This window comes from Rhopilema esculentum, chromosome 11 (assembly GCF_057945365.1).
Source record: "Rhopilema esculentum isolate cy_ngs chromosome 11, ASM5794536v1, whole genome shotgun sequence".
In the NCBI taxonomy this organism is placed as follows: Eukaryota; Metazoa; Cnidaria; class Scyphozoa; order Rhizostomeae; family Rhizostomatidae; genus Rhopilema; species Rhopilema esculentum.
This window is the reverse complement of record NC_142825.1, coordinates 9,611,778-9,626,197: the sequence shown is the minus strand read 5'-3', so window position 1 is coordinate 9,626,197 and position 14,420 is coordinate 9,611,778. Positions and strand designations below refer to the sequence as shown.

At 36.2% G+C, this 14,420-nt stretch overlaps 1 protein-coding gene across 2 annotated transcripts in view; it reads right to left on the bottom strand.

Annotated features, from left to right (window-relative positions):
• The window catches only part of LOC135694042 (uncharacterized), a 68,187-nt gene that overhangs the window by 14,675 nt on the left and 39,092 nt on the right, over positions 1-14,420 (bottom strand). For both annotated transcript variants that reach the window (XM_065212683.2, XM_065212684.2), the window contains 10 exons: positions 10,695-10,852; positions 7,434-7,535; positions 6,418-6,516; positions 5,169-5,257; positions 3,631-3,785; positions 3,091-3,135; positions 2,527-2,592; positions 1,751-1,847; positions 962-1,041; positions 368-430 (listed from right to left, as the gene is read on the bottom strand). In XM_065212683.2, the coding sequence (XP_065068755.2) occupies positions 368-430; positions 962-1,041; positions 1,751-1,847; positions 2,527-2,592; positions 3,091-3,135; positions 3,631-3,785; positions 5,169-5,257; positions 6,418-6,516; positions 7,434-7,535; positions 10,695-10,852 (954 nt within the window). The remainder of the gene's footprint in view (positions 1-367; positions 431-961; positions 1,042-1,750; positions 1,848-2,526; positions 2,593-3,090; positions 3,136-3,630; positions 3,786-5,168; positions 5,258-6,417; positions 6,517-7,433; positions 7,536-10,694; positions 10,853-14,420) is intronic.

Genomic DNA, 14,420 nt, shown 5'->3' with positions numbered 1-14,420 from the left:
TCCTTCGCCTTCCCTGGGTATGCAAGAGAGTCAAGACTGGTTCCTTCGGCATCCCTGGGTATGCAAGAGAGTCAAGACTGGTTCCTTCGCCATCCCTGGGTATGCAAGAGATTCCAGACTGGTTCCTTCGCCATCCCTGGGTATGCAAGAGAGTCAAGACTGGTTCCTTCGCCTTCCCTGGGTATGCAAGAGAGTCAAGACTGGTTCCTTCGCCTTCCCTGGGTATGCAAGAGAGTCAAGACTGGTTCCTTCGGCACACCAATAGTTGCCCTAAATGACTGCTTGTCATTTACTCGAATAAAACTTTTCGAAATGAAAATTTTCTTCCCAGAAACAAGAATAAGCAGTAGAAAAGATAGTTGTTTACCTCGAATTCGTCCTGAAGATCATATAGCCGTTTTATGAACTGTGCAAATGTCTTTTGCAAATACTAAAAAGAACAGTAACAAAACGTGAAAAACTCATTTAAAAAAGACGATAAATCGCAACGACTTTGAATCATCCACTTACAAAAAGCTGCAGCCTGCAAACAAAACAGTTCTTTAATCTGTAGGATTAATCTTGGGCACCCAACAGAAGGAAGGAGACTCTTACTTACCAAGCACAACAACAATGAAATTACGTTGAAACTAACAAAGAAATGCTACAATTTTGTAAAACATATCTAAAAGCCGTAAAATGAGGCGTTTTCGTTCATTTTCTGCAGTCTTTGGCCATTTCTCTTTATTATAAATCCTATTTGACTTATTCAATCTAAGCAACAGTCTCCTTAATTCATTATCCCCAGAAAACCCAATTATATATTCTCATCCCCTATATGAAAGTCATTGACGAACGGGTTTAAACACAAAGTCACAAAGTAGGAAAAATTCATATGATATAATAAAAAGAAATTCAATTTGATATGATTGAATCGAAATTGGGGAGGGGGGCCTGCCGTTTATTATTAGGAGAAATTTACCTTGTGACCAACCATCTTCATGTAAGTGTCCATAGATTTGGTAGCAAGTGTGTTGCCGCGGAATGTTAGGTTTTCATTGTCTAAAAGAGAAATACACAAAGGGATTACACAGTAATAACTAAAATATGTGATTAGCTGAAACTGGTATTAAAATTAAACGTGGCTGCATAAAGACAAGAAAAATCAAAATGTTCAAATCCGGACATTCTTCTTCAATTATTCTTCAATTAGAAGCCTCCTCTGTGTCTTTTCGCTTTTCTATTGACTACAAAAAACTGCAGGTTACAAAAAATTTAACATCACCAGGGGCAATTGTGACATGGCCGGGGGTCAATATGACACCACCAGACTTGAAATGGTGGTCCAGTGAAAATAGCGGCCTATACTGACTGGAATCACGTTTGCTCATTATAAAACTTATTTTGTTACCTTGACAAGCAACTCTCGTTGAGCCTGAAAAGATAACATGAAAGGGGTCGTCCGTGTAGTTTTCGATTAGGTTCTAGACTCGAATTATAGTTGTATAAAGATTTAATCACGGAAAATCTGTCAGACTGGAGAAACCTATGCTCGAGCGAATTTACGTCAGCGTATTTAGACTCTGTCTGGTGAGTGCGCAAACAAGAAGCTTTGAGTAACAGCGAACTTGCCTCAACTTCGATCAAACCCCAAATATACCAATGGCTAATGTACTAATGGCTCTGTGCCTCTGTGCATCAAGCACTTTTATGTCAGCATGGACAAAGCATATTTAGATATAAAAGTGTTTACATATGCCAGGAAACCTACCAAGAGAATTGACCTCTGCAATTATGATATCAGCCAGAAATTCTTTGGCTTGTTTTGTCACTTGAAGAATTCTTAAGAGCGTTTGGGCCAAATCATCCTGGAAAAGGAATAGGAAAAGTGATGCATAATGATGATCAAGTTCAGTCGGCATGCCCTTTGGACTGCTCGGGGGGGGGGGGGTTGGGGGGGGCACTTGTCCAGGAGAGTGATGCGGGAAACCTTTAGCATCCTGACCCTGTCCCATAAAAAATATGCCAAAAGTATGCAAAAATGGCAGAATTACGACAAAATATACCTGAGCAGAAAAAGAATCTGCACTGTTCCTAGTGTGCGTCGTTTGTGCAAGCAGATAATTAAAATAATTTCTATCCTCTGCTTATAAATTCCCTCATAAATTCCCAGACTTTTGATGCGCTTCGTAATACCCTGCCCCATGATTTCAAGTATGGGATTGCTTCCCGTTGTTATCCTTCATTTCCCCAGCAATATCCTTTAGTTCTCGATGCAGAATTCAGAATTAAGCAACTTAAAGCAGGGACCAATGGGGAAAGAATTTCTGTTTCAAAATCTCAAGGGCAAGATTTAAAATGGTAGAAGTCTTTAAAAATAACCCCGAAAAATACATGCTAAAACAATATTGAAATGAAGAAGAAAACAAGATAAATCTTTATTTATTCAATGCGGAATCACCGGTAAAGATATGATTTAACGAAAACACAGAGCGAATATAACAAGTCTGTGTCTAAATGTTATACATTAAAAGGCAAGGATCCTACCTTAGCTCTTAGGCTTATAGCGGGTTCCAGCTCTTTGCATAACAGGAAGTAGTTTTGTTTAATGTACTAAGAATAAAAAAAGAACAAGCGAATTTAGAAGATTTAGACAAACCGTTCAGCAGACGAAAAATATGCAAAGAAGGACGAGACATCGAGAGAAAGGGGCAATAATCGATCCAACGCAATTACGCCGTACCTTTCACTAGAATCCGTGCGATTCTCGGAATCCATGAACTACGCTAATTTTTTCGTTTTTTTAAATTGTGTAATCATAAAAATGTATTGGGGTATACGCTTCGGCTTGGGAAAAAATTGAAGCAAAAGAAAACAAACATTATACAGTTGAATGATAACAACATTACCCTTAAATTCAAATTTTTAGATCCAAAAAAGAGATGCTATGTCCATTAACTAGTATATGATTAAGATAAGCACTGTTTTCGATAGCAGCCAAATATTCTTTTAGAAATTAGCATTGAAAAGTAATAAAATATATTTGATATAATTAGTTACAGACAAGAACTTTCTTCAACGTGAGCTATGGAAAGTATAAAATCGAATTACCTCGTGGAGGTCTCTGTATTTTGAGATTGGCTGTATGGCAACTGTCTGTGGCACAAATTAAACAAATGTACAAGCATTAATGTAGCTACAGATGAAATTTTTAAGGATCTATTGCATGAAAGAAGCAGAGCACGTAAAATTTAGATTATATTCTAAAGAACTAAGTGGATAAAAACTTTGAGTGGTGGGTGCAATAGCAGGATAATGGGAGAGGGTGCAGGGGGAGGGGGTTAGGAAATCATAATTTCAAGGCTTACGTATCCCTTGGATGCCTTTAAATTAGAGCTGTATACAAACAAATAATAACAGATGCATTCAGCTTTTTAACCCCGTACTGCCTTGTTCGTAGCAGTTTCAGACACATAAATTTGTGCTCAACATCAACCAATTCAGTGCAGAACCATCTTTTTTACAAAACTATAGAAGTCCTACCTCGGGTTTTCAAACCCTTCTCTGTTATTAGCCATATGAGAGGAGGTTACCAAACGCTGGCAATTTCAAATAATTTCAAGTTCATACAGAAAAATATAGGTGCATTACCTGGTACTTCACCTTAACGCGAATGGATGGCGTATCATTTTTATTGCTGGAGTTTTTCGGAGAAGGTCTTGGTGAGGTTCCCGGTAGGCGGAGGTGTAGCCATTGTTCAACTTCGTTGTTCGCAGGAATCGTGTCCAAAGGAACTTCAACAGACCCTGCAAGACACATGAAAGATGCATCAGAAGACATTCATGTAGGATTAATAATGGTTCTAAAATGCTTTTTTAGGACTGAAATAGAGAAACCTAGAAAACAACTCTATGCGCCTTTGCCTTGATCAGTGAATTACTTTTTATCTTAAATGTCAATTTTTTTAATTTCCTATAGATTGAAAGGGGTCATGATGAAGAGGGTATTGGGGTGTGATACCCCCTATTGTTCAAAAGGTTTGAAAAAAATATTGTTCAAACGGCGAGGAGTTGTTTATCTTTTTACTTCCATAGGCAAATTTTCAAACCTGTCAGACAGATCAGCCAATCTAAGCAATATGTTTGCTTCCAATCAAATCTAGACAATGGTATCAATGATGAAGATAATGATAATGGTGATTGATAGTGATGAAAGTGATTGGTGAGGATAATATGATAATGATTATGATTGACGATAATCACGATTGGTGATTGAGAATCACGTTTGATGATTAATAATGATGAGGGTGGTGATTCAAGATGATGGTGATAATGACGCTGCAGATGATGATAAATGGTGATGATCAACCGTATGAGAAAAAATACCTTATCATTGAGAAAAATCGAGGAAAGGTGATTATTTTTTTGCAAGTTACTAAAACTTTTCATAGGTGGCTAAAACTTTTGCAAGATGCTAAAATATTTTTGCAATTTACCTAAAGTTTTCGCAAGTGGCTTAAAATCCTTTGCAAGTTACTGAAATTTTCACAAGTTACTAATTCTTCATGCAGGATACAAAATTTTTTGCAAGTTACTAAAATTTTTACAAGTTACTAGCTCTTTTTGCAGAATACAAAATTTTTTGCAAGTTAACGAAATTTCCCCAACCTTTTTTCACCTGATTAGTGTTCTCCCCTGTATTTCAACCCTTTCTACCCTAGAATGTACGTTATGTACCAAAATACAAGTAACTGATGAGCCTGAATTTTCCCGCTTTCTTATAAGCTTGTGAAATAAATATAAGAAGCAATTTTCAGAAACAAATCAGACTTTTAATAATTTAATCAAGAAAAATGTTCTTTAAAAACTCACTATTTTCTTTCCAATTGTATAATTATAAGGACTTCTCAGGCTGGTTCTGATATATTCCTAATCTTGCGAGAAAGTCGCTTTTAAAGATCAGATTCATTTTAAAATTTATTCCTTTTATAAGAACCTTAAAGTTTGATTCGAATCTTTTTTGCTGGCTTTTACTGTAGCTTCATGTACAATTTACTCCATACTTTATTAGGGAAAAAAGGACATTGCCTTGGGCTAACTAGTTCACGGACTTAATTTTTCCTAACTAAATTTGTCTTAAATTTTTCTTTACTGCTATTTCTTCTTTCCCAGATAATTTGAATAACTCACCGACAAAAGCACTCCTTTCTTTCCGTTTCTTTTTGCTGTCATTCTCTCTGAACACATAAAGACATAATCTTTCGACGCCTGGGAGGTCACTGCGAACAATAAAAACTAACGTTTACACTTGAACAGAAGCATGTTGCAAATTATGTACAATGCCTGCCGAAATCATGGAAAACTGAAGTCCGTTTGCAAGGTCAATTTCAGCCACCAATCCCCCCTTCTCCCCCATGGAACAATGTTGGTTCACTATAAAACGGGTAAGGGAATTAGGGAGCACCTTTTTTTGCGCTTTCCAAATGATATTTGCCTAAACTATCAACATTTTTTTATACATTTCAAAAAATTACAAAACAAGTTACTGTAATACCTAAACTACACGACCTTACATACAGTTCAAGGACGATACCCCGGAGAGCATTAACTCTGTCTACCCCGGGGCCACAACATAGAGAGGAAAAAATGCACGTTTAAAACTGCAAATACTTAAAGATATAAGAGGGGGTTGGTCCATCAATATTGTTCTAGGAAAGATATAAAATGAAATGAAGATTGCTGGATCTTCCAAGTACTTTTGGCAAGCATTGTAGTTTCTATGTACAGAGACACAAAAACCCTACAAACATCAAGACCTCGTTTGGACAATAGTTTTGCCAAAAAATGAGGATAGATTTGTTGACAAAAACAAAATTTTATATATCTGTACTTGTTCTTTTAAGTGTGAAATAATAAATCACCAAATAAATCTTACTTGGAGACGTTTAAAATCAGGTCAATAGTTGCAAATTTATACTTCCAAATAAATCAAAGGAAGACACTTAATGACATGTTTTCCTGTGGTACAGAACACCGCTCAGCAATTGTAGGCCATAAAACTGCAGGTTTAGAGGAAAGTAGAAAACCTTTTTGCAACTCTATCTGTGTACACAGTCAATACGAAAACGTCACAAAATAGATCAATGCGATACATTTTACCATGTTCCAGTCTTTGATCTGAGTCACCACAACCTGTAACACCAACACTCTGCCGGTAATCCAGCAGACTTCAAATGTTTTGATAACTATCTACAAACAGGAACTTGCACTTGGCACATAGAAATGGGGGGGGGGGGGGGGGATTTTCAGTCTGATTTTTTGGGGTCAAACTTTTGCCTAACAGTGGTGAAAGATTTGTCAAAAATTATTTTTGGATCCTGAAAAAATACAGAAACGATTCGGAACTGCTAGGTACCAATTTTTGATTCAGCTTACTCACTCGAATGAAAACTGTTCGCCCCAAAAAAGTATATCAGACTTCAATTTCGTTGATGTCCTTCCGTAGAGAACTTTATCCAAGACAATTTCGCAGTAATACCTAGAACGACAAGATTATATAATGGGAGATAGGATTCGGAATTGGCTTACATCACTTTAAACAAAGATTGAGATAAAAACAAATTTTTGATATTCAAAAAAAGGTTGGGGAGATTTGAGGATTCTTTTTCACAAAAAGTCCATCTTTTTGGTTATCGTAAATAAAACGGTTGGGGAGATTTGAGGATTCTTTTTCACAAAAAGTCTATCTTTTTGGTTATCGTAAATAAATAGCGGGGGGAGGGGGGGGCTAGAGGGAACACCTTGAAAAAATACTTTGTGACGTAGCCCTTAAGGGTAACGGGAACCGTCCCATTTTGAAAGCTAAAATGAAATGAAACTTTTTTCAAACATCATCTTTCGCAATAACGGGGCGATTTTTTGCCTACAACAGGTTTTTTGCTTACTTTTTCAATACTTCAAGGTTGTTTGAACAGGTCCAGAAATATTGATGTCTTTAGTCAATTGAAAATGATAAACACGTCATAAGCATAAGTAAATATAAGGATAAGTGATGATTCCGTAGAGACTCCTTGGCTGTAGCTAAGTTTTCCTTCATGGCTAATCGACCTTTAGTGAAAAGGCTAAATGTTTACTCTGACTTTAAAAAAGGGACATACATAAAAGATGTGGTAAAATGGTTTGCAGTTGAGCAAACACATACAACTGCAGGGCAAATCGGTGACAGTAAGGATTGATTCGATTGGGTAATCTAGTTGTTTACATGCTTTCCTCGTACATCCTACCCTAGTGATTATTATCAAAACCAAACTGAATTAGGTTGAACATCACACTGGATTTTTTAAGGAGCTATTTCGATCTTATATGGTACTTACAGCCTATATCTACCAATTAACCAAGATATATTTAAAGATAAGCTGCTTTCACCGCAAATCAACAAGCATTGTGTAGTTTTACCTTTTCTTTGATGGAAGCCCTTTGGCCTCAAATAGCCAAACATCCAGGGAGGTGTCAACCCTTTTCTCTTTGTCTCGATTTGGGTAAATTATTTCCTTGAGGCTAAAACAGAAAAACCAGTTACAGACAAAATTCAACAAATAATTTCAAGCAAAAAATAGCAAAATAAAAAACGTAAAAAAATAAAGAGAGGCTGATAGAACTATCGAGGCAGAATATCCGAACTGGATGCCGAGTTATAACTCGCATTTTTCACTCTCTACTTTGCATTGAAAATTTGGTGTCTTCATTCGTAAATTTTCTAACTTCAACTGAATTTGCAATTATCAATAATATTGTTAAGATATAAAACAGCTTTCAAATGAACAATTATCTTAACCAGCATGTGAAAACAACCAGGGCGTAAACATATGGGCAAAGGGAGGGAGTCTCCTAAAAATCGCAAGACTTTTGTGTTGCAATTTGCTTTTTTTTCATTACAAAAATTGGCCTCCTATTCTAGAACGAAAGTTTAAGCTTCGTTTCATTCTAGATTTATCCCAGTTGGACAGCATATCCATTACAAGTAAGCTAAAAAAATCTTTAAAGCTGGGAAACTGTTAAGCTAACCAACTGGTAAGCTAACTAACTGGTCAAAAAACAAACAAACAAAACAAACTAACTTGTTTGCAAAGTAAACTGACATAACTAATTAGCTACTAGATAACTAGCTTCTTTCATTTATGGATAAAATTTGTTGCATACTTTTAATTGAAGAATCATCCTTTTTCTTTTTACATTTGATTTGAAAATACTTTGTTAATTATTTCTACCCACGGACCCAAAAATGATGACGACTTTACTATAAAAAACATGCATTTGAAAACAATAATTAAACAGCAACTTGACTTCAACATGAAGGTACCTGACTATGCCTAATGACAACCAGCCGAAAGCATTCATGAATTTTCACAAAATTTAAGATTTTTGTGTCCTTCACAGAGTGTATATATTTCGTAATTTTTTGCTTTTAGTACTGAACTTTGCATTTTTTTTCTGATTTTCAAGTACTTGTTTCTTCAAGCCTCTTTAATACTGTAACTCGTAGGAGAAGAGAGCATTTAAAACTTTTTCTAATATGTCATGATCGGTACTCCCCTGATTTCATCCAATGCAACACTTACTGGAAACCTCAAAACTCTCAGAAGGGATGAGACAACGGTTTTAGCTTAAAAAATTTTAAGCAGAAATTGAGTTTTTAAGCGGAGTAAAAGACACCTAAGATTAGATGTACAATATTTCATTTCATACCTTAAAGGGTCAGCGGATAACTGGACCTGCTCAGTCATGTTTACACCAAGACAAACTCATGAGCATAGAAAATCAAGGTTTAATGTCGCCGTCGGTTGAAGAATCTTCCCAAATCACTTTGTTGTTTTAAAAATTTTCAAGGATTCAACAATTGATGAGCCCTGTAAGCTTGAATCAATGGATACAGAAGTACAGTCACAGAGACGGCCTAGTGCTTGCGACAGCAAACAATTCAAATGAAAAGGCCAGCGAAGAGACTCACGTGGAATGTGGAAGTACACTGGCACCTGCCATGGTGTTTCGAAGAGAAACTAGCAATCAAATTGATCGAAATACAGTGCTTACGTCACCAGGGCAATTCCAGCCGTAAAAATTACAAGTTTAAATAAATTCAGGCCACATTTGTGAATTGTCGTGACGTTTGTGTTAAAGAAACAAACTTCAAGAAACCAAGAGTATTTGGTTGAAATGGCGATGAGAGAATTTGAATGTTTATTTACAAGGAGCAAAGGCTTTTTACAATGAAGCTTAAATATTTAGGAAACTGAACAAAATGGCTTTCATTACCCCGCCGAGCTCCAGCTTAATATTGTCTTTCTTGTATATTTTTGCTTCGTTCAGCCTCGTGCACTTGTTATTTTTCTGTAAATCCTATTTCCTGCTTTTCAAAGTGACCTAATCCAAAATATGATATTCAGCCCAGATGCTACAGCTGATTGCATTTTAGCAGCATCTGCTGAAATCTTTAGTTTGATTCATAATGTTTTACTGACTTTCCCAGCTAAACAGTTTTGTAACCTAGCAACGAGTAGCAGTCAATTTGCAACTACCAAAAAGGTTGCCGATGACGATTTGCAAATGTGAAAAGAGCAAAAACAAAATCAAAATGAAAGCGTAACAAGTTGAAAATATTTCGAATATAAAATGAAGAAAAAAATGCTTAAAGTTGCACGACAGAATCAGAATTAGCGCCCTGGATATACGCGATTTGTTATGGAAGATTATGCAACAAATTGAAAATTTGTCCGATGCGCCGGTGAGTGTTGCCAAGGGGCATTTCATTCTTGAAAACAGCGTACGAAATTTCCACAAAAACAAAAGGATTTCTAGGGATCTTCAATAAAAATATTAGGATTTCTGCCAAAGGTGTACGAGATTTTTATGGAGTGATTTGCCCCTCGAGTGTGGCAGTGATAACATTCCATCAAACAAAAGTCAGTGAAACAGATAAAAATGTAGGGGAGGGGGGGGGGCTGATTTTATGTCTTCACATCGTCCTTAACAGATATCTAGAATGATAATTTTGTAAATTTCTTAACAAATTTCTTCCTTTTAACAAAATGCCTTAAAACTACCCTTAAATGTCTTGCCTTTTTTACTTTCGTAAGCAAAATGGAGTTTAGCTTGAGAGTAGCTGTAATCAATTAGTCCCATTAGGTAAGCAAAGTCAAATGTTCGATACAAGAAAATTTTGAAATGGTGAAGAAAAATTGTCATCATTTTGGGAAAAGTTGACAACTAAGAGGTAAGATGAATAGAACTCTGTGCTTAAAGAAAAATCTGTGCTTGAAAACTCTTAGATGGTGTGCTTTGCTATTTAAAAGCTAACAAAAGAAATAAACATATATTTGCGTTCATATGTAGTTTCATTTGAATACTGCTAATGTCACTAATAGTTAAGACTAGATGACCTTTTGTCTTTCACCATCATAAGAGGCATCAATTCCTGTAGTTTTAGTCGTGGATAGATTCTAAATTAGTAAAAAAAATTTAACATATTAATTTCCAAAGCTTAATTCGTCTGATGTTGTTTAGTTGCGTTGCAGTCTATATTTTAGAGTGGGCCTAATAATCAGAATTTCCCGATAAAACTGTCGGATCGATCAGAGACTTAGATGGCAAAGTGCAAGCCCTGCCTCTTAGTCGCTGTCCATTCACTTGAATCATAAAAATAGAAGCGAGAACTCTTACCCGGCAACCCAATTGCTTGCATCCTCGGCTGAATTGCAAGTGAAATACCTCGTTTCTAAAGGTGTTGTAATTTGAAAACAGTGACTTCTGTGGAGGACACTTGAGTGGACCGGTCGAACAACTGTGAGGCCACGCAGCGGCAAATCAATGGACTCAACCTGCAACGATAGATGCAAATAGTTCATTCAATGATTCAACTGATCTTTTAACTTCTGCAATTTAGCTCCTGCAAAAATATATGGTTATTTGAGAAGAAAAAGTTCAAATATTATCAACAGTTTCTATCAATAGGTTATTGCTAGTAAAGGAATGAATGAAAATTTAAGAAAAGTTATTTTCCACGAGAACGTCGACTGGAAAAAAGACTGCAAAAACCATAATATGTTAACCGGAATGGGAACTTAATCTCTTGTTTAAGTTCAGTCCAAAATTTTGCTAAATATGACTTTTTCATACATGATGACTTGATTCTAGCGAGAACAGAAGATCACAGTCTATAAAGCTGTCTATATGAATAGAATCAGGTCGACGTTTCGAATGTCGTATCTAAGCTCCCTTTCACCTCCAGTCATCAACCTCTTTTGGCTTGCTTTAAATACAATTCTACAAAGTGCAGCATCAAAAAAACACACACGCATACTCCCATATCTTTGACAAAGCAACAAGATCTATAAAAGTTCCCCCCGGTATGCAGGGTCATACATTATTGACATCCGATATTGACATCCGAAGTATGGGGGTACTGACATCCGATATATGCAAGACGGTGGTTTAGTATTCTAAAACCTTATCAAATAGATTGTTTGGAACGTTTAATGATTGTCTTCTTTCTATAATTTTCGTTCTTTTCCCGAAAACTGTCACTTCAGGTACCACTTAATCCTAAAACAATGTTGATTGTGAAATCATATCATACAAAGCATATTGAAAGCATTTTTCATAGACCAATTCGTTATTGTGTAGAGTTTAGTCTACCAAGACTAATGTACCGTGTAAATTGAGACGTTAGTGTACCACGACTAATGCCAATGGTTGTAGGCCCAAAAGTCCTCCTATATTCATTTTCATACAGATAAGATACGTATGTCATTTAACGACAAATAACCGCCTTATTCCTTATTACTTTATGTTTGGGTTGGGTTTTAAGCGCTGCTTGAATCATGATAAAATGATATTTTCTTGATAGGAACTGCCTACTGCGTCTCACGAGATGCCACGACAAGGAGCATAATAAAGAATAGCAATTAGGCAGACACATTGTGATCATAAGAGCTGGAAATTAGTTTGTCTTGTCTTTTTGAAATCTCAACGTCTTTCTTTCTTCGTGAAACATTAAGGTACTATAAAATATTCATGCAATACAAAAGCCCGTGATTTTTAACGGTTGTGTCGTACTTTTAGTGACATGGGTAGAATCTACACTGAAAATATAAGGCAAACCTGACTGGTCAGCAACATTTAGTTGGTTATATGACGTAGAAGGGGCTTGGGTTTAAATGAAAGGGCTTGCAAATGATGTTATAGTACTAAATTTGTGAAAAGATGTTTCAATTCAAATTTAGTCATTTTTGTCAAAAAAGCTTATGCATGTCGACAGAAGCAATCAGTAAATTTCTTCAACGGGCGTAGAGCCAAGGGGCGAGGGAAAATTGGAAAATATGAAGAGCATGATTTGCCACAACCTTTTTTGGAAAGTGTCGACGATGCTCGTTATCAAGACCACATCAAGAAAAGAAAGGGAAAATTGTACCTACAAGTCAGCTATAAAGAAAGAATGTGAAGTTTACGAAACAACTAGCAATAAAATATTCTTATACCAACTACAAAAAAGAGCAAACGGAACAAAACGTGAATTGCTAAACATGAAAGCCTCCTAAGAAAGGCTTGATGAAAAGAAAAAAGGAAGACCATGACTAGATTTCACCGCTTCTGAAACTAAACAATGATCGATGCTATGAGCTTATCATGGCGATAGAACCTTAAATCGACACATCATCGATATGGAATGGGTTTTCAGTGCGTCTTTTACGAGAGCCGTGACCGCAATCTTCCCCTGATAAATGGAATCTAATTGAGTAAAGTTCATTCAAACTAATAATGATTCTTTCAACCATTCCTCCTAATGGAGCCACTGTGAAAAATTTGGTTACCAGCTAAAGGCATACAATTTCATATGCATGAAATAAGCAACGGAGCAAGAGGCTTTGGTTACAAATCAGGGTAAATCTATGGTTAGAATGACTTAATCATTCATGGTATCCATAAAATGAGCGACTTAAAACTAATCAAAACATCAAAAATCTAAAGGTTTTCCAGCCCCATTCAAATCGCAATCCGTTAGCAAGATGGCATAATAGCTATTCATGAATTACGTGAACTGTCTCCTCGGCAAAGATAAATTTAACGTATAAGCCCTCTACAGGTACACCCAAGTTCAAAATCCTTCTGTGGATCACAGAGCAGGGTGCCAAGCAAAAAATACTAAACACAGTAACAAAGAACAAAATTTTTGGGGATCCTCTTCACATCTGATGATGATACTCTCGAGTCCGGAATAATTTTGCGAAAAAACCACCAATGAAATCCTTATTCAAGAACCCCCGTTAACTACTTTTGGGTCACGTGTATCAAGAAACTTCAAGGTCCATACAACAAAGCACGCCATAGCGTTGCGATTTTCACGTAACTGTTATGCTCGATATGTTAATACGTGTTTTATACAACGTATTTTTATATTCTTGGTTTTTTTAGCCTGCGTCACAGACCAAAAGGTTTTTTATATTTTCGTTTTTTTCATATTTGCGTTTTTTTATTATTTCGTTTTTTTATCTAAATAAACCAACGGCTTGTCTTTTTTCTTTCTACTTCCAATTTAGAGGAAATGAAAGCCTTTTCCCATGTTCATCATAATTTGGGAAATTTCCGCCCACCCGCCCCGTTTAAACCAAACCCCATCTATTCCGAATAATAATTATTATTATCATTGATGACTGTGACTTTGTCAATGATTGCATTGAAGATGATCATTATTCCATGATTAATACCACAAGTGATGATGTTTTGATGCTGAGGATGATTAATGACGATTGAAGATGATTGATGGTGATGAGGATGATTGATGATGGTTGAAGATGATTGATGGTGATGAGGATGATTGATGACGATTGAAGATGATTGATGGTGATGAGGATGATTGATGATGGTTGAAGATGATTTGAGATGATTGTGAGATGAGGATAATTGATTTTGAAAAAAGATGATCGAAGTAGTCTGATAATGATTGCAGGAGATCGATGATGATTGATGATGTTTGAATACGATTGAAGCTGATTGATTACGATACAATATTAATTAATATCTTTTACAAAGGCTTGTAGGCCGGAATGGCTTATCGTCAGTTAACCATAAATGCAATTCAACTATATGATAACAAGAAACAACCAATACAAAATATAAGAATATTGTAAGTGATCAAATATCATTATCTAGATTGAGATAGAGCAGCACCCGAATGATTCCCGTGGATCAAAACCCAGCGATATAAAATCAGCTATTGATTTAAGACCAGGGACGCCGGAGAGAGGGGCAAGGGGGGCTAGTTGATAGGAGGGGCAAGGGGGGTAAAGTGCCCTTTTCATAGAAGTGCTTTTTTCATAGAAGTGCCCTTTTCATAGAAGTGCCCTTGACGCCGGCCTTTTGTAGGAAATTCATGACGACAATTTCTCG